The sequence below is a fragment of the Camelina sativa genome, chromosome 11 (genome assembly GCF_000633955.1).
Source record: "Camelina sativa cultivar DH55 chromosome 11, Cs, whole genome shotgun sequence".
In the NCBI taxonomy this organism is placed as follows: Eukaryota; Viridiplantae; Streptophyta; class Magnoliopsida; order Brassicales; family Brassicaceae; genus Camelina; species Camelina sativa.
Window position 1 is genome coordinate 48,999,869 of NC_025695.1, and position 25,171 is coordinate 49,025,039.

A 25,171-nucleotide genomic window follows, 5' to 3' on the forward strand; every position below is an offset into this window, starting at 1 on the left:
TCTCTTTCCCTCTCCTTTTCTCGTTCAATCCTTTCCCTTTCCCTCTCTCGTTCCTTCTGTTTCTCGTGCCTATCTTTTTCCTTTGCTCGGTTGCGATCTCCTTCATGTTCTCGTTCAACCTCTTTATCGTTGTCTTTAGATCTGTCTCTTTCCTTCTCCCTATCCCTCTCTTTCCTCTTCTTTTCCCTCAGCATATCCTGCAACTCCTTTACATCCTTTGAAATCAGATCCAAGGGTTGAAAGAATGAGAAATCCTCATCAACGTCCACTTCACCCTGCGAGTAAAAAAGAACATAACTCAGTTCAACCACACCAAAAACACCATGCAAAAAAAAACACAATAATAGATCCAAAAAAAGGTTGAAAAAAATATGCTAACATTGCTCAAATTAGCTTCCATCTCCATGTACTGGAGTCCCTTTTGAACAAATTTGATAAGAGCACCAGGTGGAACCATATTCCCATCAATGTTGGATTTATTTATCCCTGCCTCATAACCTAGAGTGAACGCAGAGTGTGTAAACCCTACATAAAGAAGATAAGATTTAAAATACAATCAGAGTATATAAACTACTACTAAGTACTACTATCTAATCAAACTTATAATGAAAAATTCTTCAGATAGAGAGAACTCAAGCTCACAGACCCTCCACATGAAGAAAAAAAATCAAAACCTAGATTGGCGAGTACAAGTACGAAACGAACTAGAAGATCTAAAGGACCCTGAATCATTGAGAGACATTACCATGATTCTAAAATCAACAAATTTTCTGTAATCCTCTGAAACCCTAAGCCGAATCCAAGAAAACCACTAACACTGTTGTAAATTCGAAGAACGAACATTCACAATTCGATACCAAATCCAAAACCTCAGCATGTAACTACCGGAACAAAAAGAAACAAAATCCACGAGAACAAGGTAGATGGAGAAGTGAATACTAACCTGATTCTTGAAGATATCGGAAAACCAGAAAATTCAATTCGACGGAAGTGAGTGAAGACATCTCCAAATCCAAATCCTCCCTTTCGAATCACACCACCACACAGGCAAAAAAAAATCAACCGACGAGCTCCGAGCAAACAACGTCGCCCCCGCCCGAGAAGAGCTTCGTCAAAAAAAGATTTATCGAGATTATCAAAGCTCTGTGAGTCCTCACATTAATCAGTCAGATGTAAAACCTTAATTGGGTAAAACAAATCACAATACAGTCATCCTAATGGGCCTAATTTTTAAGGCCCAACCCACTTAACATGTCACTATCATTATCCAAAATCAATAGATTACTGTATATGAATACGTGAGAGACCACTCCTATCTAGACATTATGGGCACACAAATCGGTGAGATGATTGATTTGATTTTAGTCGCTCTCATCGCTGGTCTAATTACAGCGGTAGTGTCATATGTTTTCCGGTCAAAGAAGAAGAATAAAAATTTACCACCACGTCCGGTTGGTTTTCCTGTGCTCGGACACCTCCACCTTCTCAAAGAACCTGTTCACCGTTGCCTCCGTGACCTCTCTCAGAACCTACGCAGCGACGTGTTTTTTCTCCGCCTAGGCTCTCGGCGAGCTGTGGTTGTGACGTCAGCTTCCGCTGCGGAGGAGTTCTTATCTCAGCAGAACGATGTTGTTTTCGCCAACAGGCCTCAGGCTACTTTTAGTGATATCATTTCTTACAACTACACGGTGCTTGGCTCAGCTCCCTACGGAGAACACTGGCGGAGACTACGCCGTTTCTGCACCGTAGACATCTTCTCCCCCGCTCGTCTCAGAGATTCGTCGGAGGTTCGGAGAGACGAAGTGAGAGCTCTGCTTCGGACGATTCACGTATCAACATCTAGAGGTAATAATGGCTCGGTGAGAGTGAATCTTAGGCCGTTATTTTCTACGCTTACGTTTAACATCGTTATGAGCATGATCGCCGGGAAAAGAGAGCAGGACGAGGAAGCTAAGAAATTTCGAGAGCTGATTAGGGATGTGTTCGAGCTCGCTGGTGTTACTTACGTCGGAGATTTTCTTCCAATTCTGAAGATACTTGATTTCGACGGCTTCTTAAAGAGAATGAAAGAACTCTTTTCGAGAATGGATAAGTTTTTTCAGGATTTGGTTGATGAGCATCGGAGAAACAGAGGAAAAGCAGAGTATGATGAGAAGACTATGATCGCTCATTTACTAACTCTTCAAGAATCGGGACCTGAGTATTACACTGACGATATCATCAAAGGACTCGTACAGGTTAGTGAACTTTTGATTTATTTGCTTTTTGGAGTCATTTAGTAAAAGCATTCAATTTTTGAACGCTGGAATTTTTGTTGCAGGTGATGTTGCTCGCCGGAACAGACACAGCGTCGGTGACATTGGAGTGGGCTATGGCTAACCTTCTCAATCATCCAGAAGTGTTAAAGAAACTTAAAACAGAACTAAACGACGTTTCGGGAGAAAGGCGTGTGTTGGAGGATTCAGATGCAAGCAAGTCTACGTATCTCAATAATGTGGTATCCGAGACTCTCCGTTTGTATCCGGCAGCGCCGTTACTTGTCCCACACGCATCATCCGCTGACTGCAAAGTTGCTGGATATGACATTCCACGTGACACTTGGCTACTGATAAATGCGTGGGCTATTCAGAGAGATACGAAGCTATGGGATGATCCTGACTCTTTCAAGCCGGAGAGATTCGAATCAGAGACCCATCGTGGTAAGTTTCTGCCTTTTGGAATCGGTAGGAGAGCATGTCCCGGTATGGGTCTAGCCCAACTTGTACTGAGCTTGGCTTTAGGTTCATTGATCCAGTGTTTTGATTGGGAGAGAGATGAGGATGATGTGGCTGTTGACATGTCGGAAGGAAAGGGTCTTACCGTGCCCAAAGCTGTACCTTTAGTTGCCAAGTGCAAGTCTTTACCAATTCTCGACAAAGTTGTTCTTTAACTGAATCACATATTAGCAGACACGTTGTAATAATACTACTTCTGTTGCATTTTTTCAAAATATTGCAATTTTAATGTATGACCCAGTTTTCATAATTAGTTAAAAAGAAAATTTTATTTAATTTTCTTGAATAGTTTAAGAGAAATTTTGAATTTTTATCTTCGTCTTCGTCTCCTCTAGGTCCCCATTTTGTTCGAGCTTTATTCACTCGATTGCCTCTATACATTTTCTTAAAACCCAAAATTCTTAAGCCTAGTCCAAAGGAGAAAAAAACAGAGCATTTTTGTCTTCTTTTCCACTTATATCATCCATGACGACTTGAACATTTACCTAAACAATCTCAACTTGTCTACTCGATTCTCCCAACTCCACTTTGACTCATCGGAATCATTCCATTATCTTTGAATCCACCAACGAAGCCACTACCATTGTTTCTCTGCATCTCCGCCATGTAACTCCTCACCTCCGACTTAATCATCTCCTGCACCACCGCCATGAACTCGACGCCGTTACCGGGAAAAGATTTCCCCATATCTTCAATAGCACCTCTAAATCCACCACTAAAGGGCAAAAACGACACTGTATTGTTCTTCTTGTGGCGGCTCGAAGTGTTGTTGTTGTTATTCGTTGACTCATGGCTACAGTTTGACTCCTGGCTTACCACGTCAGCACCAGGGAGTGACAAACTTAACAAAGTTGGTGGATCCTCAGAAGACGACGACGTTTCGATGGGAAGCGGTGGTGGTGGTAACACAACCGCACCGAGTCGAGGCACAGGCTTAAAAAGCTCAACGGAGGGTAAAATCGGAATAGTGCTTGAATCACTAACGTCGGATCCAGTTGGGCTTCCTGGGCTCATATAAAGCCCAGTAACGACAGGAGGAGATCCAGCACTCACCGATCTTTTAACCGGACGATGATCCTCCGAACCATCGAAGCTCCTACGATGGTCGTAGCCACCGCATTTCCTCTTGAGCGTCGAGTTCCAGTGATTCTTCACGGCGTTATCCGTACGACCGTTGAGAAGACGAGCAATCGTCGCCCATTTATTACCGAACTGAGCGTGAGCACGTGCGATCGTCTCGTCTTCCTCCGCCGAAAAAGGCCGGTGCTCGACCTGCGGCGAAAGCTGGTTACACCACCTTAACCGACACGATTTCCCCGATCTACCGGGGATAGATTTGCTGATCACCGTCCAATTCCTCGGACCGTATTTAACAACAAGCCTACGAAGCTGCTCGTCTTCCTCAGGACTCCATGGACCTTTAATCCGATCAGCCATTGATTTTTTTTTTTTTTGTTTATGAGATTGTGAAAACTTATTTTCGTTTTGAAGCGATTTTGCTTTCGAGAGGTGAACCAAAAACAAGTTCGAGAAATGAAAGAGAGGACAAAATTATTTATACAGGAATTTTTAAGAGAGAGGTGTATAAACCGGAGACCGGTTAAGACGGTGGAGAAGTCATGGGCAACGCTTCTTCCACGCAAGCGGTTTTTCAAAGTTTTGCGATACAGCTGTAAGTGGACACGCGTCAAAGCCTGACTACGTCGATGTGTCTTCTTTTGTCGTTTTCCTTATTATTTGTTCAGTTCGTAAATATCGTACCAGTTTGAGCGTGGAGATCAATCGAGCGTCAATGACTAAGGTTTTGTATACATGCGTTTGATAAGCGCGTGGAGGAAGTGGGAAGTTAAAGAGACAAAATCACGAAACCCAACTAGCAAAGCCATGATAATATTCGCACAATTTGAGGTGAAAAAATTTTAATTTTATTTTTTTTGGAGGGGGAAATAAAAATTAAAAAGAAATATCTGAAATAAAGATGATAACATTAACGGTTAGGTTTGGGTAAGGACAGTTTTTTAAAACAAAAAATATGTTAGTCTGACTTTAGAATAGCGAAGCCAGGCTGTATACCACTTCACGTTGCTTTTTATAATATCTACTTTTACAATAGTATAACCGATTTCCCGGGTTGAAAAACTAATCAAAAAATTGTATAAAAAAGAGGCAAATTGTGATTTAAAAGGTCTATAATTACTAGACAAATCACAAACACCTAATCCATACGTAAAAAAAACTATGCATGACAACACTAATGCTATAGTTGGTTTAAACAACAAAACAAATCTAATGGTTATAGATTTTACTTTCTATATAGATGCAAATTATTGGAAATCCAATCTTATTTTGGAGAATAGAACAAAATCAATTCATTTTCTCAGTGAATATGTAAACTGAATTAAAATGGAATTGATCATACGAAACGGAACCGTGTGTTCAAACAATTTAAAGTGAATGTATAAATGTGGTTAGAGATATTAATGTTCAGTTTTTAAGAAACGTGATGTAAATATGCGGCTAACAAAAGATAGGAGTTGGTGACGTGGCGGAAAACGACAAGGTAGGTTGCCGAATTAGAACGCAAAATCATCACTGCCCCTTTTATTTCCTGACCAACAAAAAAAAAAAAAGATGATTATTTGGAGTATTTTAAAAAAGCCAAGCCAGGCTGTAAACTTGTTGATCGAAACAAAAAACAATTAATAAAATACTAACTGTAATCCATTTACAAACTGCCACGTGTCGATCATCAAACGCGGGTTTTTTTAAAGGCTCCGTTGATCTGTACGTACGGTACGAGTCTGGTCGGTTATCGTCAGGTTTTAGTGTTCACGCACGCACGCACGCTCCCCAACGCCTTTGCACCTTCGCCCTAACCTTCCTCCAGCGGTTCATTCTCTTTTCTAATTAAACTTATAGTATTATTATTTGTTCTTAATCAATCATGTATAAGATGTACAATATAATAAATTAAGAAGACAGACATTCAAGATTAAGTAAATAACCACAAAACATTTGAGTTCTCTATTGGTGTAACAAACTAACGACATTTTGTATAACTAGTTTATCTAACTGCTAAACATGAAAAATGTGTTTACGAATCATAAACGGGTTAGTTGTAGTAGTTTACAATAGAAGTCCTTTTCGCTTATATGAAAACTGAAAACCGTTGGTGTGAAAACCGTACATTTGTTAATACGTATTAGCAGTGTCGAGTTAAACATACTTTTGAGTGAATTATTGTGTATAAAAATGGTAAAAGATTGTTGTGATCGGCACAATGAGATGTAGATGTACCTTGCGTGATTATTATATTGGTTTTACGTGTTGTTTTGTGAGACTAAACAGAATATTACTATATCGTTGCTCGTTGTTGCTATGATCAATGGTCCGAGTGTCGGTTTTGGTCTGCTAGTTTTTGAAAATTTTATATTTAAAACCTAAAAGATGGATCAATAGGTGATGGTTTTTGATTGATGACATTGATGGTTGATTGACGATGTCTTACTCACTCAAAGATTAGACAATTCCAAAAATATTTTGAAAGATTTCATTATATGTTTTGTGTCTATTAAACAACCATATCATAACATTTTTGATTTGCTACTACGAATAACTTATACTACTATCCATACATAAAAATGTAATGATATGGTTGTTTAATAGACACAAAACATATAATTTACAAAAAATAATGTAAATTCATACACGACACTAATATAAATTCCAAATATAAAATACAGAAAAAAATCTACGAGAACTTGAATACACACAACGTACATCGGCAATTATTGAACTAAAAAGATTTATTGTTTTCAGTTATAATAAATTTGTGATTGAAATGACCAACCGAAAAAATTCATATGAACAAATTGAAAACATTAAAGAAAACACCGTCCATATAATATTTTATTAAGACACACCGTCCAAGATTACAACTGTATATTTTTGGACCAAAAAAAAATCATTGCCCCTCTTGTGGAAAAGTGGAGAGTGGTGCAGAAAAAAAGGCACGTGGAACATGACCTAACTCGGCTAACTATACTTTTTAAATGTTTAAACTTACCAGAACCGGACAAATATCTAACAGCTGTTTCCCAGTTATTGTCCACGTGTACTGATCTTAGCCTTTCACGTATAGATTTAAGTGACGTGTCATACTCATTGTTATTCTTAACAAGGCAAAACTACTCTTGTCTTGTTCCTCCTGTCGCGTGTAAGCTGTAACTGTAATTGCTATTGGTTGGTCTACGTGTTTTAGATATTCTTCCACTTGCATTGTCTGCTTCCCTTCTTTTTTATTCCCCATGATTAACACTTTCATTATTTTTTTTCCTTGACATTTCATACATTGTTAACGGTTTTATACGGGTTTGAACTGTCACTATTATTAAAATTATAAGCTCAATTCAGAATAGAAATGAGATATTATTTACATTTTAATCTAAATGATGCTTTTTTTGCCAATTAATTCATACTACAATATGCATAAATGAATGAAAATTGTACACTTTTTACATGTTATATTAATTTCAGGAAATTTTTATAACTACTGTAAAACGATGCTATATATATGTAAAATCATTATCCATGCCATATCTAATCGATATTCGTAATTATGTAAATTTAGAGGGGATAATAATTATTATAAAAAAAACAATAATGCTGTTAACAAAGATTCATTAAAGCAATAAAAATAAAACTGGCGCATGTGGTTCGTTTACTTAGTTGCATAGAATAGGAAGATGCCGCTAACAAAAATATTCTTCCGTTCTCGCTTATCCTAAGCCGTATGCACATTTTGTACCTTCACCTTCCACTCCGCACGTGTGCATGTATGCATCCACACGCACACATCTGCAATTAATGGTATGGTCGCCGCGGAAACGACGGCTTTCAGTGACCTTCGTGCTTAAGATAATTTCTTTTGGTTTTCTGATGTATGCTTAAGCCACACACACCTAACACCTTTACTATAGCTTGATTCAAAAGCGTACTTTGTAGACGACAAATAAAAAGGGGTGTGACTCTCTTTAGTTTTATGCCCGGAATAAAAACGTTTTATTTTTAGTACCTACCAAGTACTGTTACACTTGCTATGTACTAAAACTTATCGAATTAACTTCTTCTTACTAGAACCCCGAACTCATATACTCATCATATTGCAAGAACTTATTTCCGTCTCTATAATCTGAAATAGTGACCAATCAGACAATTTATGATTTATTAAGTCACGTAGGTTAAACAAACTCGTAACAACTGAATTTCGTCGATTATCCCGTACCTATCCTCCATAAATCGTATGTACGTATAATAAGCAATGAGTCATAACAAATCCTTGGAACGAATAGGTTCTCAAACCAAAATTATCTATCAGAAGCTAGTTGATTTCACGTATAACTAAAACTTGGATCATAATAGTTCGATATACATGATTTATAAACTGTTAAGTTCTATGACATGCATGTTTTACATGATAGCAATAATGAATTTATCAACTTCGTAACTCAAATGTTATCAACTTTCAAACATATATTATCAACATATATATGTACAACTCGCATATATTAGTAACTTGATCTTTTGTATATATATATGGAATACACGTTGAAGCATCATACGAGTCATGAACGGGCAAAAGTGAGGGAAAATAGTACATAAAGTTGGAAACAAAAGAACTGATTACATCAAAGTGTGAAGCTTATTCCCCACATTGGCCGCCGGCTTTTTTTGACTTAATAAGTTAATATAATGATTTAGACTATTATAATAATAAGTTAATACTCCTGGTGAGGGGGTAGGAGGAGAAGTGGAGACTGTCGCGGTGGAAAAAGAGTCGGGCAAACTGGTAGTCCCAAAGCAACGTGTTTCTTCTAAAGAGCAGCGTTCTTGGGTTTCTAGTGTGAAAAACTCGGGTGAGATGGAAAAGATGGATCAACCTGTTGAAGAGATTGATGGTTTGCAAACAGTGCCAATTCCGGATAGTGTTTTTGAGGATACGCATCCTTTATGGGAAGATTTCCTCGTGGGCAGGTTCCTGACCAAAGTTCCTTTTGTGGAAGGTATCCACACTCTGGTGAATAAAATATGGACGCTAGGTGACAAAACAGTAAAGATTAATGTGTTTGTGATGAATGTCAAAACAGTGCGCTTTCGTATTAAAGATGAACGTACACGATCTAGTGTTCTTAGGCGTGGTATGTGGAATCTCTGTGGAGTTCATGTCGTCTTGTCGAAATGGAGCCCCATCGTGGATATGGAACAAGACGAGATCACGACTATTCCTCTTTGGGTTATAGTCAAGAATGTTCCACCGAAGTATTTCTCTTGGAAGGTCTTGAGTGCAATCACAAGCCCTTTAGGAGTACCCAAAAAGTTATATCCTGATACAGAGGCGTGTACGACGTTTGATGAAGCTAAGGTGTTTGTGGAAGTGGATTTAACAAAGAGTTTACCTAAAAACTTTTCTTTTAAATCAGAAAAAGAAGGTGACACTGTTGTGGAATTTGTCTATCACAGGCTGCCACCGAGATGCACACTTTGCACAAAATGGGTACACCAAAATTCAGACTGTTTGCAAAAGAAAAATGTGATTGTGGCCGTAACTGACCCAAACGGAGACAAATCGCCACATCCTGGTGGGTTGAGAGAGGATTTGCAGAGTAGAAATGATAAAATGGTCATTGGCGGGGAACCAAAAACGACTTTGGTGGAAACAGAGCACAAGGAGTCTGAAAACCACTCAGACGAGGAAACAGGAATTGAGGACTTGGGTTGGATTACACCAACTAAAAGCACGCGTAGTCCGATAAAGACTAGTGTACCTCGTTTTTGGTGAGGTTTCTATCCTGTCTTAGTGATAAGGGGGAAAAAGGAGAAGACATTACGTCAGGGGCCGAACAGAGTCTCAAAGCTTCGCATGTTCGGGAGCCTGTGGATCTCCCTGTGGTGAATCAGACCACAGCGGTACATGAGGATCAACAGAGTGAATTGCACAGTACGAGGTTGACAATTAGGCCTTCCTTACCTCGTGCATCAAAGGAGGATCATAAATTTTTGTCCAAAAAAGGGTTGCAGAGTACTAGGATCCCAGCTCCTAGTAGCCTGATGACAAGTCAAACCCCTCACCATATCTGATGTCGGGTTTCTTTTGGAATATTCGGGGTTTGGACAAAAAGAAAAAGCACCGGGTAGTCAAAGAATGGATGTCTCATAGTAAGTTTGATTTTGGTTGTTTACTTGAAACAAAAGTTAAGACGAGAAGGGCAGATAAGGTGGTTCGATCAGTCTTTGCGGATTGGTCTTTTCTCTCTAATTATGAAGGACACAGGTTAGGAAGGATATGGTTGGTATGGAGAAATAATGTGACAGTAACCCCGATATACACAACATCACAGATGATCACTGTTTCGATCTATATTGAAGGTGAACAAGAGTTTTTTGCCACATTCATCTATGCTTCAAACTTGACAGCAGAACGAAAGCTTTTATGGAATGACCTACGACACATTCATAGTTCACCTCTTTTTAAGGATAAAGCCTGGTTCATCTGCGGAGATTTCAATGAAACTCTCGAAGGTGATGATCATTCTTTGTATAGTTATGATCCATCTACATCCTCTGGAATGCGAGATTTTCAAGAGTTGGTTCGCAGTTGTGATCAAATTGATATGAGTTATCAGGGTCAGCGGTTTACATGGAGTAATAAAAGGCAGGATGGGCCTATATGCAAGAAATTGGATAGAGTCCTGGTGAATGAGCCGTGTCTTCGCCGCTATGCGCACTCTTACTCTGTTTTTGAATCTGGTGGATGTTCCGACCACTTGTGTTGTCGATTTTATATCAAGGAAGAGGCCCCAAGGGTTAGACGACCTTTTAATTTTGTCACTGCTACTAGTACTCACCCTGGTTTCCACGATATGATTAGAGAGAAATGGAGAGGGTTCGATCCACTTTTCCACTCGACTTCTGCAATGTATAGATTTTCTAAACAGTTGAAGGGCCTTAAACCACATTTGAGAACCATGGGGAAAGATCTGGTTGCAGCTATATCGGTTCGTACAAAGGAAGCTTATAAAAGACTTTGTGCTCTGCAGATGTAGACAATGGCTACTCCTACGTCACATGCAGTGAGTGCTGAAGCTGATGCTTATGAGCGATGGAAGAGACTCTCAGATGTGGAGGAGAGCTTTCTGAAACAGAAAGGTAAGCTTCATTGGCTCCAAACTGGTGATCAAAACAACAAAGCTTTTCATATTGGTGCAACTCTCCGTGAAATGCGTAATAGTATTCGCGAGATTGAATGTGTTGATGGCCAGACTCTCACTACGCAGGAAGATATAAAGATTGAAGCTGAGAGATATTTTCACGACTTTCTCACCTTCATACCTGGGGACTATGTCGACTGGACCTGTGAGGAGCTCCAAAGTGTTTTGGATTTTCGCTGTTCAGAGAGTGATAAAAGTCTTCTAACACATGAGGTTTCTAAAGAGGAGATAAAGAGGGTCTTGTTTTCTATGCCAACTAATAAGTCTCTGGGACCAGATGGGTTTAATGTTGAATTCTTCAAGGAATCATGGGGAACTCTTGGTGAAGACTTCATGGTTGCCATTCAGTCTTTTTTTAGAACAAGGTTTCTCCCTAAGGGGGTGAACTCCACTATCCTGGCTCTCATTCCAAAGAAGAAAAATGCGAAAGTAATGAAGGATTACATGCCGATTTCGTGCTGCAATGTTCTTTATAAAGTCATCTCTAAGATACTTGCGAACCGGCTTAAGATTATTTTGCCTAAGTTTATTTCACCAACTCAATATGCGTTTGTCAAGGATAGATTACTTTTGGAAAATTTACTTCTTGCAACTGAAGTAATCAAGGATTATCATAAGGAAATGGTCTCTCCTCAATGTGCTTTAAAAATTGATATTTCAAAAACCTTCGATTCAGTCCAATGGAGCTTCTTACTCACCACACTGCGCGCACTTAGTTTCCCTGATCAATATGTGAACTGGATACAGACCTGCATCTCCACTGCATCATTCTCAGTGCAAGTGAACGGTGAACTTGTAAGATATTTTGGTAGTAACGTGGTCTGCGCCAAGGTTGCTCTCTTAGCCCCTATTTGTTTGTCATTTGCATGAATGTCCTCTCGCGCAAATTGGACAAAGCTGCTCAAAACAGGGAGTTCGATTACCATCCGAACTGCAAACACTTGCAACTTACTCATTTATGTTTTGCCAATGATTAAATGGTATTCATGGCGGGTAACCAACACTAAGTTATGGGCGTCCTCAAGGTTTTTGATGATTTTGCAGACCACTCGGGCTTAAGAGTAAGTCTTGAAAAATCCACTATATATACAGCAGGGGTTTCACCGGAGGATAAGGTCAAACTCCTACAACAATTTCCATTCGCTACTGGAACCTTGCCAGTTCGGTACCTTGGCCTACCATTGTCCCCAAAACGAATGTCTGCTGCTGACTTTTCCCCTCTGTTGGAAAAAATTCGACACCAGATAAGTACATGGACAGCTCGAATGCTTTCTTTTGCTGGTCTTTTTCAGCTACTCCGCTCTGTCATCTTTAGCCTTATAAATTTCTGGTTATCAGCTTTTAGACTGCCTAAACCTTGTATCAAGGAAATTGAAAAGGTGTGTTCTACTTTTCTCTGGTCAGGACCCTCTCTGAATACTAGGAAAACAAAAGTTTCCTGGGCAGAGGTTTGTCTCCCAAAGAGTGAAGGAGGTTTGGGATTGCGCTCTGTTGAAGAGGGAAATAAAGTGAGTATGTTGAAACTGATTTGGCGACTTCTGTCTGCAAAGGACTCGCTGTGGACTACGTGGGTGAAACGCTACCTCCTATGTAGTGGCTCTTTATGGGTTGTGCGAGATGACGCCATAGGTGGTTCATGGATTTGGAAAAAAGTGTTAAAGTATCTAGATATAGCGACACAATTTCATCATGTGGAGGTAAAAAATGGCTTAACCACTTCTTTTTGGTTTGACAACTGGTCCTCCTTGGGCAGATTACAAGAACTGATTAGTGAAAGAGGATACATTGCTATGGGAATCCCGGAGAAAAGTATTGTTGGTGAAGTACTTGTTGTGTCTCGACGTCGAACACACAGAGATACTCGGCTCCAATCTGTTGAGGAGGAAATATTGAAATATCGGATAGCACAGGTTCCTGCAGCCCATGACATTGCTCTGTGGAAAGGCGCATATGGTGTTTATCGGGACAAGTTCTCAACTAAAGCTACATGGAACCATATCCACGTCGCTCATCCCACAATGGAGAACCATAAAGTGATTTGGTTTCCACATGCTACCCCTAAATACGCTTTTCTCACCTGGCTAGTGGCAAAAAACAGAATCGCAAGAGGGGAAAGGATGCAACGCTGGAATCAACCGACTAATACAGGTTGTATCTTTTGTACCTACCCTCCGGAGACAAGAGAACATTTGTTCTTCCAATGTCCTTTCTCGGCGCAGGTCTGGGAGGTATTAGTACAGGATCTGCTCTCTGACAAGTTTACAAACTGCTAGCAAGATGTCATGAATTTACTAGTAGGGAACATACTGGACAAGACCAAGAGATTACTTGTGGGATATGCTTTTCAAAGTACGATCCACTAACTCTGGAGAGAGAGGAACAACCGACGACATGGAAAAAACACTCACCAGCTGAAATGATCGTCAAATTCATAGATAAGACTGTCCGTAATCAATTAAGTACAATCAAGGATGACGGAGGATCAAGTATTCAAGTATGGTTTGAAGCAAGATTCTATTAATTTGTACACTTTTTGAAAAAGATTTTGAAACATTACCTATCCAAGTTTTGTTAACGATTTAATTTTCTTTTGTATATAATTTAACATTAGATTCAAAAAATATATATATATATATATCAAAAGCGATATGTATCTCTACATTATACACTGTTTTGGGTCAATTATATATGAATTGTTCTACATTTTATATAAATCAGAAACAATACTTCTCGTGTGGAGAAAAGAACGACCTGATCATCAACTTTTGTGTACAATGACAATGGCTCGAGACACACCTGATAAATAAGGCGTAAGAAGATAATGTTGCAAATTATAATTAAACTACTGTTTTTATTGATGTAAAATAATAGAACTACTTTTCGATATATATTCCAACAGATTTAAATATCAACGAACGATAGTACAATGGTGAAACTAATATAAACGATATTTGACAAACAAAATAATTATCCAACTATTCCTAGTTAATGATGTCACATAAATTCATTATTCTATGTTATAAATGAAATATATATATCAAAATTAACACATAATTTTACTAACGATTCACTATTCTATGTTATAAATGAAATTAATTAATACATAATTTTACACATCTAACAAAAATAACGTGTAGATGTAAAATGTCTTTTAAGTTTTGATTTACTCATTTACACTTGGATATTTGATGGGCTAAAATATAACTCATTTCATCCACTAATCATGTAAAATTTGACAAATTCTCGTAGTTAATCAAACAGATTATATATTATTATTTTTCCAGTTTTTTTCATAAAACGGTTTTATATATTTCCTAAAACTGCAGAAACTTTTTAAATATAGAAAACCAATTTCAGTCAACACAAAGAAGCCTCTGTTTATAAACAGAATGAAATATGTAATATTATATGAAAAGTTTCGGCGGGTCGAACTGAAAATTGAAAACATCACAGTAGTTCATAAATATATAAAATATAAAATAATCATTAGTAGGGTATGTGTGGTTGATGAAAGGCCGAAGAAGGAGCCGCCCTATTAATGGGCTTTTGTCGTCAAAGTGGTGGAGCCCAAATTTGGAATGGCCTGTGTGATTGTTTTGGTCACTTGTCCTTTTCAATTATTTATTTTTAACAGTCCTTTTCAACTTCAAAAAACATCTAATCAATCAACATTTTGGTTCATTTCCTAACAAATTGTGAAAGTACTACAATAGAAAAATATATCACTAGCATTCATAATTTGAATACGCGATGCCGAAAAAGTTCATGGTAAGGTTTGCCTCCAACTTATCCATTGTAAGTTTCAAACTCTAAAGAGAAATGCTTTGGTACGAAGTATTAACTTTTTTTATCCAAAAAGATTAATTAAATACTAATTCATATTATTGTTTGTATTAAACATCGTAAAAATGGTATCATGTGTGTACTTGAAATGCAAAAACAATGGATTCAGAAAACTAAACTCTATGTTTTTGCAAGAACAACCAAAAATACGTGATAAAAAGGTAGATAGATAAAGATTTATGAATCATTTAAGAAAATTATAACCTTTTCAGCTATTTTGGTCTTTTCACTATTATTACTACTTCAAACAGTTTTGGTACAAATACGTTAGCATGTCATATTCGTTATAAATATTTTACGGTCTTAGTTGCTTTTATATGGTTTTTGAAATATAAAACCAATTATTAGATTTGAATGTACATGATGCTCTATTATTTGCCATGTTTGACATTCGATCAAAGATTGAAAGTCCATTGCATCAAAAGTATCTATTTTTGTATATATGCTTCCCCACAAGACATATCATCTAAAATTTTCAAATATACTATTATATTTGTGGTTGTGAACCATAAAAAATCAGAAAGCGAATGGTAATTCATTTAACTATGTAAATCGTAAAAAAAGCTCACAAAATTGAATTTGAGAGAACTTTTGATGTTGCTGACTCAATTCTCATTGATGAGATGTTTGGGGTTGTAACACCTAACGTTCTTATAATTTAAATGGAGAGTTAATTCATTTTATTTTTTTTTATTTACCGGTGAAAAAATTATAACATGTTTGTGATAAAAGTTTGTAATATATTATATTCTTTAATAAAGCTACCTTCTATTCTCTAAACTTACAATATATTTAATCTATGGAGTTAAGGGTAAGATAAATAGATTATTTTACAAAGATAGTTAAATTATATTCTTGATCGGTCTGATATATACAAAATGATATATAGTATAAAAATATTATCTTCATTCAGTTTTTTTTTTTAAAATATTTAAAATTTACGGACTAAGATTCGCAACCAAATCTAACAACATTCCATGTCTCTGTTTTGTTGATGCAGAGTATCTATTAATTGGTACCAAATATTTTTACAAGCTGCAGTTAGAGCAATCAAGGAAGAATCCCTCGTTAATTTTTTGTCCTATTATGGAGGGAGCAATGAAGTTGTATTTGAGGGATGCAAAGAGTTTTAAACGTTGCCTCCTAAACACTAGTGATCCATCTCAAAGAAGCCACGAGGACTTCATGTACATGATTTCATCCTTTAAAGGACTTATCTGCTGCGTGAATTTGTTTTCTGACGAAGAGGTAGAAAGCAAGTTTTGTGATCTGCATATATGGATATGCAACCCTTGTACGAGGGAGACTCTCCTTCTTCCCCAAGGGACCATCGTTTGAGTTTGAGCCAAGTGTTGGAGTGACTTATAGCTCCGACATCAGTGACTACAAAATTTTTTGTATATTCTACATTGGAAAGAAAATCCCTGAACAAAGAAGGAATGTGGTGGGATATTATTTTTCGCGGAGGACTACAACGAATTGAACTGAGTCAATATATTATATTCTTCAATAAAACTACCGTTTATTCCCTAAACTTACAATATATTTAATCTATGGAGTTAAGGGTAAGATAAATAGATTATTTTACAAAGATAGTTAAATTATATCTTTGATCGGTCTGATATGTACAAAATTATATAGAAAATGATATATAGTATAAAATATTATCTTTACTCAGTTTATTTTTTTTTAAACATTTTAAACTTACGGACTAAGATTCGCAACCAAATTGTTACATGTTCTAATCATATTTTTAAATCACTCATCCTGCTTAATTGATTCATTTCAACATTCAACCAATCTATCCAAATGGTATCTAATGAGATTACATGCAACATATCCCAAGACAACAGTGCACAAGAATCCTTCAAATGAGTTTAAAAGTATCGGCCCAATAACAATATAAGGCCCAATAAATAATTTCCTAACAAACGTGTGGACTCGAGGAGTCATCCACGTCATCTCGCTAATGGCGGCGATCTCATCGTTATTATTCCCTCCGGCGTTAACCCGACGAACAATCACGATCCGCTCCAAGTCATCGAAATCAATGGCAGCAAAAAACCAAATCGATGGAGAAACCTCAAATCGGGTCGTTGTATGCGGCGGCGGCGTAATCGGCGTTTGCACTGCTTATTTCCTCGCCAAGAAAGGAATCGCCGTCACTCTCGTCGAGAAATCAGCCGTCGCGTGCGCTGCTTCCGGTAAAGCCGGCGGATTTCTCGCTTTTGATTGGTGCGATGGAAGCCCTGTTGCGCCTTTAGCACGCGCGAGCTTTAACCTCCATCGATCGCTCGCTGAGGAGCTAAACGGCGTCGAATCGTATGGATACAGACCGCTCACGACTCTTAGCCTCGCCGTGACGGAATCTAAACCCGGTTCTGGCGGTTTGGGCTTACCGGATTGGGTCAACGGCCCAGCTAAAACCCCATCGACGATTGGTACGACGCAAACCACAGCGCAAGTGCATCCTCAGCTGTTCACTCGGAAGCTGTTAGCGACGGCGACGGAGAAGTATGGTGTTGAGGTTGTGATCGGGAAATTGGAAGAGGTGAGAGTGGAATCAGGGAGAGTTGACGCGGTGGTGCTTGAAGGTGGGAGAGTTATCGATACTGGTAAGGTGGTTCTGGCGATGGGTCCATGGTCGAGTAAATTTGAGCTGTTGTCTTCGATTTTTAGGGTTTACGGTACGAAAGCTCATAGCATTGTCTTGGAACCGAAGGAACCAAATGCTATAACGCCTCATGCTCTTTTCTTAACTTATCATCCTTCTCATGGTGGTGAAGCTTTGGACCCTGAAGTATACCCTCGTCCTACAGGTAATATCTTCGGTTCTTTCGTGTGATTTTCTATCTAAGTTTAGCTTCACATTGGATCATCTGCTTTCAATAACTGAGGATTAATGCAAAAGTCTGATTAAGATAATATGAAACTGATACAAGTAACGGAAGATGAGAGAGAAGTAATTGGTATGTTTTATTGTTGTTTGTGGGACAGGTGAAGTGTACATATGTGGAATGTCATCACAAGAAGAAGTACCTGATGATCCAGATCAGGTCACAACCAATCCTGAATCAATCCAGGTCCTCAAGAGAGTAGCTAAAACAGTCTCGAGCTATCTGAACGAAGAAAACGCTCTAGTGAAAGCAGAGCAAGCGTGTTTTTTGCCCAGTACGGACGATGGAGTCCCTGTGATCGGAGAGACTCCAGGAATCAAGGGTTGTTATGTAGCCACAGGACATAGTTGCTGGGGGATTCTTAATGGTCCAGCCACTGGTGCTGCATTAGCTGAGCTTATTGTAGATGGCGTAGCCACTAGTGTTGATCTTAGTCGGTTTAGTCCTTCCCGGTTTAGCAAACGAAGAGGAAGGGTTTAGTACTGTTACTACTGTATATAGTGTGTTCATAGATATGTAAGCTATATAATCTGTTCGATGATGTGTGATTGCGAGGGATCCTTTAATGTGTTAATGATGCGTGATTGTATTTTGTAACCGTTGAGCATTTTTGTTGATCGCACCGGTTAGATCTAAAACCAAATTGTAATTAAACCAAAATCTATTATTGGTAGAATTATCTTCAAATTGCAAGTAATCTTTAAACTCAATTGAGTAATAATAGTAAGTTGGTTTTTCACCAATTAGCCTTTTTAGGTCTATTTCTGAATTTTTCATTTATTATTAAACAATATAAAAATGAGAACACAGCATCGTATGCCCAACCAAATGGACTGACTGATAGATAAAAGCTTTTAATTTGCGATGCCAATGGGTTTCACATTACTTTTTACTTACCCGTTAAGGGACGCACAAAACCAATCCAATGAGAATATTATCTTTAAAATTAACATCATCATAAAAGTATTTTATCTTAACCTTCGAATCATCTTACACGTGATTTGCTAAATTTTATTCCCAAGCTTTTTCATATGTGAAGCTTTTCGGCCTTTTTAATTTTGTATCCAATTCCTTTGTAAGCTTTCTAAAAGGCTCCATAAAAAGAAAGAAAAAAAAACCTAAGAAAAAAGCGATTGAAATATATCTTCAAGACCATCCATTACACCTCTTTGAAAAGCTAAATAATAATAAATGTTACAAATTTATTACTCGCCAGCATGTATTAATAACTTCTTTTTTTTGTCAAGCGCATGTATTAATAACTATGATGAACATATTCTACTAGTTATACTACAGTATCATTTTAATAATATACTCCTAATTAATTGTTAGATTAGTTATTTATAAACCTAGAATAAATATGATTACTTTATAAAAAGAAGAATACATAAGATGATGATTAGTAAAAGAGGAAGAAGAAAGACCATATCTCTCTTTAATTTCTGTCACATCGTTAACAAAGCAAAGGCAGTTTTTTAAGCTTTTGTCTTTTGAAAAAAATGTCAATAACAATTAAATAATCATGACCCATTTCACTTAATCATTCTAATCATCTGTCGTTGTTAAAAAAAGTCACTAGATAGTAGTAGCTTACTACCAGAAATGGCTTCGACGTGTTCACTTCATAGAATCAATAAAAATCTTAATATCATTTATTAAATTTGGGTTTATCTTCCGCTTCTAACTAAAAATTAATTGGCAATTAGTAGATTGATCCTAACCATTTATATATTAATGATAGTCTCTTTAAATTTCAGATGTCGGACTTGGTTTGTATCCAAACAACCTCCTCTTCAAACCAAGGACCACATATGGGATCTTAACACGTCTTTTCGAGATGATAACTCCATTTCGAACCGATTCCACTTGAACCGATAATAAACCCTTTCTTGGGTCCTATTACTCAGGTTAACAAGAGGCATGTTCGTATCCACTTTTCTAGGTCCACCAGAATTTTTAACCTTGGGCTCTAATACCATATTAAATTTGGGTTTATCTTGAGCTTCTAACTAAAAATCAATTGGCAATTAGTAGATTGATCCTAACCCTTTATATACTAATAATAGTCCCTTTAAACTTCAGATGTGGGACTCGGTTTGTATCCCAATATTATTGGCATAATTATCATATACTATCTAGGAATTATAACAATTTTATTTTCTAGACTTCAATCTATAAATCATTTATGTGGAAGAAAATGAAGAATGTAAAAAAAGTCATAACAGATATCATAATATATCCAAAAACACCCGACCGATCAAGTGACAATTCGCAGTGTTGTATTATTATATATTATCACTGTTTGAAAAATTGTCGAAATCAGGGATTGAATTATAATTTGTTTGCAAGACGATAACAAGTTTGGAGTTTTGCAAAATGGTAAGTAGAAAACGCCATTTTTGATGTATCTCACGTCTTTTTCCACCGCCAAACTAGCAGCCATTCTCTAATTAATATTGTATGGTTACATCTTGTATATATTCGTATTGAAAACTTTACTGGCTAATTACATACGTACGTACGAGCATTTTTACCAAAATGTTTACGTCTAAAAAGAGAGATGGAGATAAAAAGAAACCACAACGGTGAATAAATTGTGAACTGAATCTCGAAACCTACCTTGTCTAATTTTGTAAAATGAATTTTAACTTCTATAAATTAAATGCGCTCTGACAATTTACAGTCGAAAACAAACTATGAATCCTATATCACTGTTATGGGTATTGTTCACACACAACATCAATAGTAAATTTCGTTTAAACATTAGCAAGTAGTATAAATATACGTTTGAGAAATAGTATAAAACAAAAATATGTTACGAAAACGAAATATTGAATAGTGGTCAATATGAAAGCGTTATTGTATGGTAATTAATAAGCCCAACGTCTGTAACTTGGACTACACGACACTCATGTTTTATTGTTTCACACACCACAGAAATAAAACTTAGAAAATTGTTTTTTTACTTTTGAATAGTAACCATTATAAATGATTTTGATATTACGTACCGACATGTTAACACATTTAATTAATTTTTCGTCAACGCATTTTCTTTGAAAATATTGTTGAAAAAAAGTATACTATGAATCCAGATGGATTATAACGCAGTTGAGAAATAGAGTCTAAAATTATATTTTTGACAATTTGTACGACTTGATCCATTGTTTCGGTCTAGCGATTTCATTGGTTTGTTTTAAGCAGCCTTGACATATGTGGTGTTAAAATCAAATAAATTCCAATGGTAAAAACATATACGTGTAATAAAAATTAAAAAAATCGCGATTTGGAAATCAAATACAAAAGAAACAAAGGACCACAATGACGCTCGCTAAAATTAAAAACGGGGACCGATTTTAAATTTAATTTGACCGGGCGTACATTAATCTTGACAAAGCATTTATTTTTTTTACGTGTGATGTTGACCTCCGGAGGTAGATAACAGTACCACATTTATATCTTTTTGATGGAACACATAACTGTTTAGTTGTTTTTGTTATTTCCTCTTTTATTCAATCTACCTCTCGTGATCCATTGGGATTATTACCCCATACATGTTAATCTATACTATAAAGATTCCAGAAACATTAACTATATCTTTAGATTTTGTTTTTGGTATATGTAAAGTTACAAGCCTGAAGCAAAACAGAGATTAATACAGTTATTAAATTAACGTACTTTTTTTTTGGTAGGAAGCACTTGTTTTTTAATTTATGTGTGTTTCGCGCATAAAGTCAATATTATAACGAATCACAACATTAGTTTAATTAGCCTATATCTATCTATAAGAGATGTACTATGATCAGAGGTCGGTAATAAGGAAAATAATAATAAAACGGTCATAACATATAGATAGTAGAAGTAAATCCAAGTCAGACCTGCAAAAACTTCGAACTTTTTGTGAATGTCTTATAGCAAAGATACTATTCTCCCATCTGATCATGGTCCATAATATATTAAGTTAATTGGTTAATAATACAAATATTCCCACAGCATCACATGATCGATATGTGTAATCTCACGTCACAATTTTTCTCTTAGAACTCATCACACAGTCAAAAGGAATAATAGAAATCATTTATTATATAGTATAGTGTTTCTTGTGATCTAGCAAAGATTTGTGTTACAAGAATATCCGGATTTATATGGGTTTTGTGTTATGTTTCTTTTGAAAGATCAATGTAAACAATGATGAACATGATTTGGTCCACGTTGATTATAAACGTGAAAAACGACAAAGCGACGTCAGCATAATTTACGAAATAGGAAAAATAGTGTTAAGCTTTTGTTATCATATTCCGTGCAATTTACATAGGATATATTAGTAATATAGTTTTTATTTTATTTTTAATTACTATGGAGTATATAGTTTTACGGAAATCAAGAATTCCATAAAGAGATAAGCACTTTCATATCGCTCACACTCACATGGCCTTTTCTATCTATGCGTAAGCTCACCATGACGACACTCGCCGCCGATGATCTCCGACGTTATCTTTTTCTAATTACCGTTTTGTTCTTCTTCTTCCTATGTGACCGATCATCTCATGCTCTGAGCACAGACGGTGTTCTTCTCCTCTCTTTCCGTTACTCGATCGTCGACGATCCTCTTTCAGTTTTGCGGAGCTGGAGGTTCGAGGACGAGACTCCTTGCTCTTGGCGTGGCGTCACGTGCGATGTCTCTTCCCGGCACGTGACTGTTCTTTCGCTTCCTAGCTCGAAGCTTTCCGGTACTCTTCCTTCTAATTTGGGTTCTCTCAGTTCTCTTCAAAGGCTTGATCTTTCGAACAACTATATCAATGGTTCTTTCCCGGTCTCGCTTCTCAACGCGACGGAGCTTAGGTTTCTTGATCTGTCGGATAATCACATCTCCGGCGAGTTACCGGCGAGTTTTGGCGCGCTTTTGAATCTCCAGGCGTTGAACCTCTCCGGTAACTCCTTCTTCGGAGAACTGCCGAAGACTTTGGGATGGAATACGAACTTAACGGAGATATCACTGAAGAACAACCATATCTCCGGCGAGATCCCGGGAGGTTTCAAGTCGACGGAGTATCTCGACCTGTCGTCGAACTTGATCAAAGGCTCGTTGCCGTCACATTTCGGAGGGAATCGTTTACGCTATTTCAACGCTTCGTACAACAGAATCTCCGGCGAGATTCCGTCAGGTTTCGCCGACGATATCCCGGAATACGCCACCGTAGATATCTCTTTCAACCAGCTCACGGGTCAAATCCCGGGTTTTCGGGTTCTCGGTAACCAAGAATCCAACTCCTTTTCCGGTAACCCGGGTCTCTGCGGGACAGACCCGGCAAAACACCCTTGCCGTGACGGTGAAGCAACAACATCTCCACCTCCATCATCGCTGACACCAGATTCTCCTCCGGCATTAGCTGCTATACCAAATACGATCGGCTTAACCAACAACCCAATCAGCTCCAAAACCGGTCAGAAACCAAAATGGGATCATAAACCGGTTCTTATAATTGGGATCGTTGTCGGTGACATTGCCGGTTTAGCTATCCTCGGGATTGTGTTTTTCTACATTTACCAGTCGAGGAAACGGAAGACCGTAACGGCTACGTCAAAATGGTCCACGTCATCAACAGATTCCAAGGTCTCAAAATGGTACTGTCTACGCAAAACCATCTACGTCGACGGTGACTGCGAAGACGAAGAAGAGGAAGAAGAATCCGATACATCGGGATCCGAAGAAGAGAACTCCGTCGGACCAAATCACCGACGGTCAGGATTGGACGATCAAGACAAGAAAGGCACGTTAGTGAATCTCGACTCAGAGAAAGAGCTCGAGATCGAAACGCTTCTCAAAGCTTCGGCTTATATTTTGGGAGCCACCGGTTCGAGCATTATGTATAAAGCGGTTCTCCAAGACGGAACGGCCGTGGCGGTTAGACGTATAGCTGAATGCGGTTTAGACCGGTTTAGAGATTTCGAAGCTCAGGTTCGGGCCGTGGCTAAACTGGTACATCCAAACCTGGTACGAATTCGAGGTTTCTATTGGGGATCCGACGAGAAGCTTGTCATTTACGATTTTGTCCCTAACGGCAGTCTCGCTAACGCCCGTTACCGTAAGTCTCCCCTTTTCTCCGTTCAATCTGATTTAATGCGCGCTTACGTTAGTAGAATCATTTATTAGTTGGCTAACATAAGCAGAGTGTCGGTCTCGGAGTCAGAGAGTTGGTTCCAACTAAAAAAGTATGTCAGTTAATGATCGGACAAGAGTCAACGGGGAGTCTCGAAATTGATTTTTTTCTTCTTCTTCTTATCGTAAGCTAATATCTCAAGCGCAAGATAGTGACAGTTCTGTGTTTCTGTGAAATCTCTCTGTTTTTGAGTCGAGTCCCCCACATATAAAAAGGTTTTGTAATTTTGTATTGACAGAAGCAAGTCCGTTGCTTCACTTTTGTCTTTTTGTATTGATAAGTAACAGTGTGGGATTTGCTAACGTGTACACACAACAACATATATATGTTCGATTTCACCTAATATACGGGCTTGTTTTTTCTTTCCTTTTATTGCCAGGGAAAGTGGGCTCCTCTCCTTGTCATTTACCTTGGGAGGCTCGGCTCAAGATAGCTAAAGGCATAGCTCGAGGGCTAACGTACATACACGACAAGAAGTATGTGCATGGGAACCTTAAGCCTAGTAATATCCTTTTGGGTTTGGATATGGAGCCTAAAGTTGCGGATTTTGGCCTTGAAAAGCTTTTAATTGGCGACATGAGTTATAGAGCCGGTGGATCAGCTCCCATATTCGGAAGCAAGAGATCAACAACATCTCTTGAGTTTGGACCGAGTCCAAGTCCAAGTCCTAGTTCAGTCGGGTTACCTTACAACGCTCCTGAATCTCTCCGGAGCATAAAAGCGAATCCGAAGTGGGACGTGTACTCATTCGGAGTTATTCTTCTTGAGTTGCTAACGGGAAAGATCGTGGTGGTGGACGAGCTTGGACAGGTTAATGGCCTCGTGATTGATGACGGTGAGCGGGCGATTCGGATGGCGGACGTTGCTATACGGGGGGAATTAGAAGGCAAAGAAGAAGCGGTGTTGGCATGTTTGAAAATGGGTCTAGCTTGTGCATCTCCGATACCACAGAGAAGGCCTAATAATATCAAAGAGGCGTTACAAGTTCTCGAGAGATTCCCTCATTCATTTTAATCAACAATAATAATAAGAAATATTTCCTGACTGTGTGTAATTAGGAGTTAGATTAATAGGCGAGTTTTTATGTTCTTAAAAATTCTCATGTGGCCTCCTCTGATTTTAAATTTATGTTTGGATTTATTATATTTAGTGGTGATATCTGGTCCAGTCGAGACCTCTCCTCTCCTGTTATACTCCTTCCGTTTCAAAATATAAAATGTTTTAGAGAAGTT

The 25,171-nt window shown here is 37.9% G+C and overlaps 6 protein-coding genes across 7 annotated transcripts in view; 4 read left to right on the forward strand and 2 right to left on the reverse strand.

The window, feature by feature from the left end:
- Positions 1-1,091, reverse strand: part of LOC104729088 (F-box-like/WD repeat-containing protein TBL1XR1) — a 4,370-nt gene extending 3,279 nt beyond the window's left edge. The window contains exons 1-3 of the mRNA XM_010447981.2: positions 944-1,091; positions 380-525; positions 6-275 (exon numbers count right to left, since the gene is read on the reverse strand). Coding sequence (XP_010446283.1) covers positions 6-275; positions 380-525; positions 944-1,004 — 477 coding nt within the window. The 5' untranslated portion in view covers positions 1,005-1,091. The remainder of the gene's footprint in view (positions 1-5; positions 276-379; positions 526-943) is intronic.
- LOC104727297 (cytochrome P450 81D1-like) lies at positions 1,284-2,981 on the forward strand. Of its 2 annotated transcripts, XM_010446366.1 has the most exons (3): positions 1,284-2,237; positions 2,321-2,699; positions 2,795-2,880. In XM_010446366.1, the coding sequence occupies exons 1-3, from the start codon at positions 1,326-1,328 to the stop codon at positions 2,800-2,802; spliced, it is 1,299 nt and encodes a 432-aa protein (XP_010444668.1). In that variant the 5' UTR covers positions 1,284-1,325; the 3' UTR covers positions 2,803-2,880. The 2 variants fall into 2 exon arrangements, with proteins under 2 accessions (XP_010444668.1, XP_010444667.1); XM_010446365.1 differs by having other exon boundaries at positions 2,321-2,981.
- Positions 3,061-4,311, reverse strand: LOC104727298 (transcription factor MYB44-like). The gene has a single exon (XM_010446367.2). The coding sequence runs from the start codon at positions 4,209-4,211 to the stop codon at positions 3,279-3,281; it is 933 nt and encodes a 310-aa protein (XP_010444669.1). The 5' UTR covers positions 4,212-4,311; the 3' UTR covers positions 3,061-3,278.
- LOC104729089 lies at positions 8,704-9,612 on the forward strand. The gene has a single exon (XM_010447982.1). It carries the CDS (start codon positions 8,704-8,706, stop codon positions 9,610-9,612), a length of 909 nt encoding a protein of 302 aa, XP_010446284.1.
- On the forward strand, positions 16,828-18,398 carry LOC104727299 (putative oxidoreductase TDA3). Its single transcript, XM_010446369.2, has 2 exons — positions 16,828-17,703; positions 17,882-18,398. Exons 1-2 carry the CDS (start codon positions 16,854-16,856, stop codon positions 18,259-18,261), a joined length of 1,230 nt encoding a protein of 409 aa, XP_010444671.1. The 5' UTR covers positions 16,828-16,853; the 3' UTR covers positions 18,262-18,398.
- LOC104727300 (probable LRR receptor-like serine/threonine-protein kinase At4g37250) lies at positions 22,132-25,122 on the forward strand. The gene is made up of 2 exons (XM_010446370.1): positions 22,132-23,864; positions 24,319-25,122. Exons 1-2 carry the CDS (start codon positions 22,223-22,225, stop codon positions 24,951-24,953), a joined length of 2,277 nt encoding a protein of 758 aa, XP_010444672.1. The 5' UTR covers positions 22,132-22,222; the 3' UTR covers positions 24,954-25,122.

Coding starts and splice junctions, on each gene's coding strand:
- LOC104727297 (XM_010446365.1), top strand. CDS start 1,326: ATGGGCACACAAATCGGTGAGATGATTGATTTGATTTTAGTCGCTCTC. Junction 2,238..2,320: donor TCATCAAAGGACTCGTACAG/GTTAGTGAACTT, acceptor TTTTTGTTGCAG/GTGATGTTGCTCGCCGGAAC.
- LOC104727298 (XM_010446367.2), bottom strand. CDS start 4,211: ATGGCTGATCGGATTAAAGGTCCATGGAGTCCTGAGGAAGACGAGCAG.
- LOC104729089 (XM_010447982.1), top strand. CDS start 8,704: ATGGATCAACCTGTTGAAGAGATTGATGGTTTGCAAACAGTGCCAATT.
- LOC104727299 (XM_010446369.2), top strand. CDS start 16,854: ATGGCGGCGATCTCATCGTTATTATTCCCTCCGGCGTTAACCCGACGA. Junction 17,704..17,881: donor AGTATACCCTCGTCCTACAG/GTAATATCTTCG, acceptor TTTGTGGGACAG/GTGAAGTGTACATATGTGGA.
- LOC104727300 (XM_010446370.1), top strand. CDS start 22,223: ATGCGTAAGCTCACCATGACGACACTCGCCGCCGATGATCTCCGACGT. Junction 23,865..24,318: donor TCTCGCTAACGCCCGTTACC/GTAAGTCTCCCC, acceptor TTTTATTGCCAG/GGAAAGTGGGCTCCTCTCCT.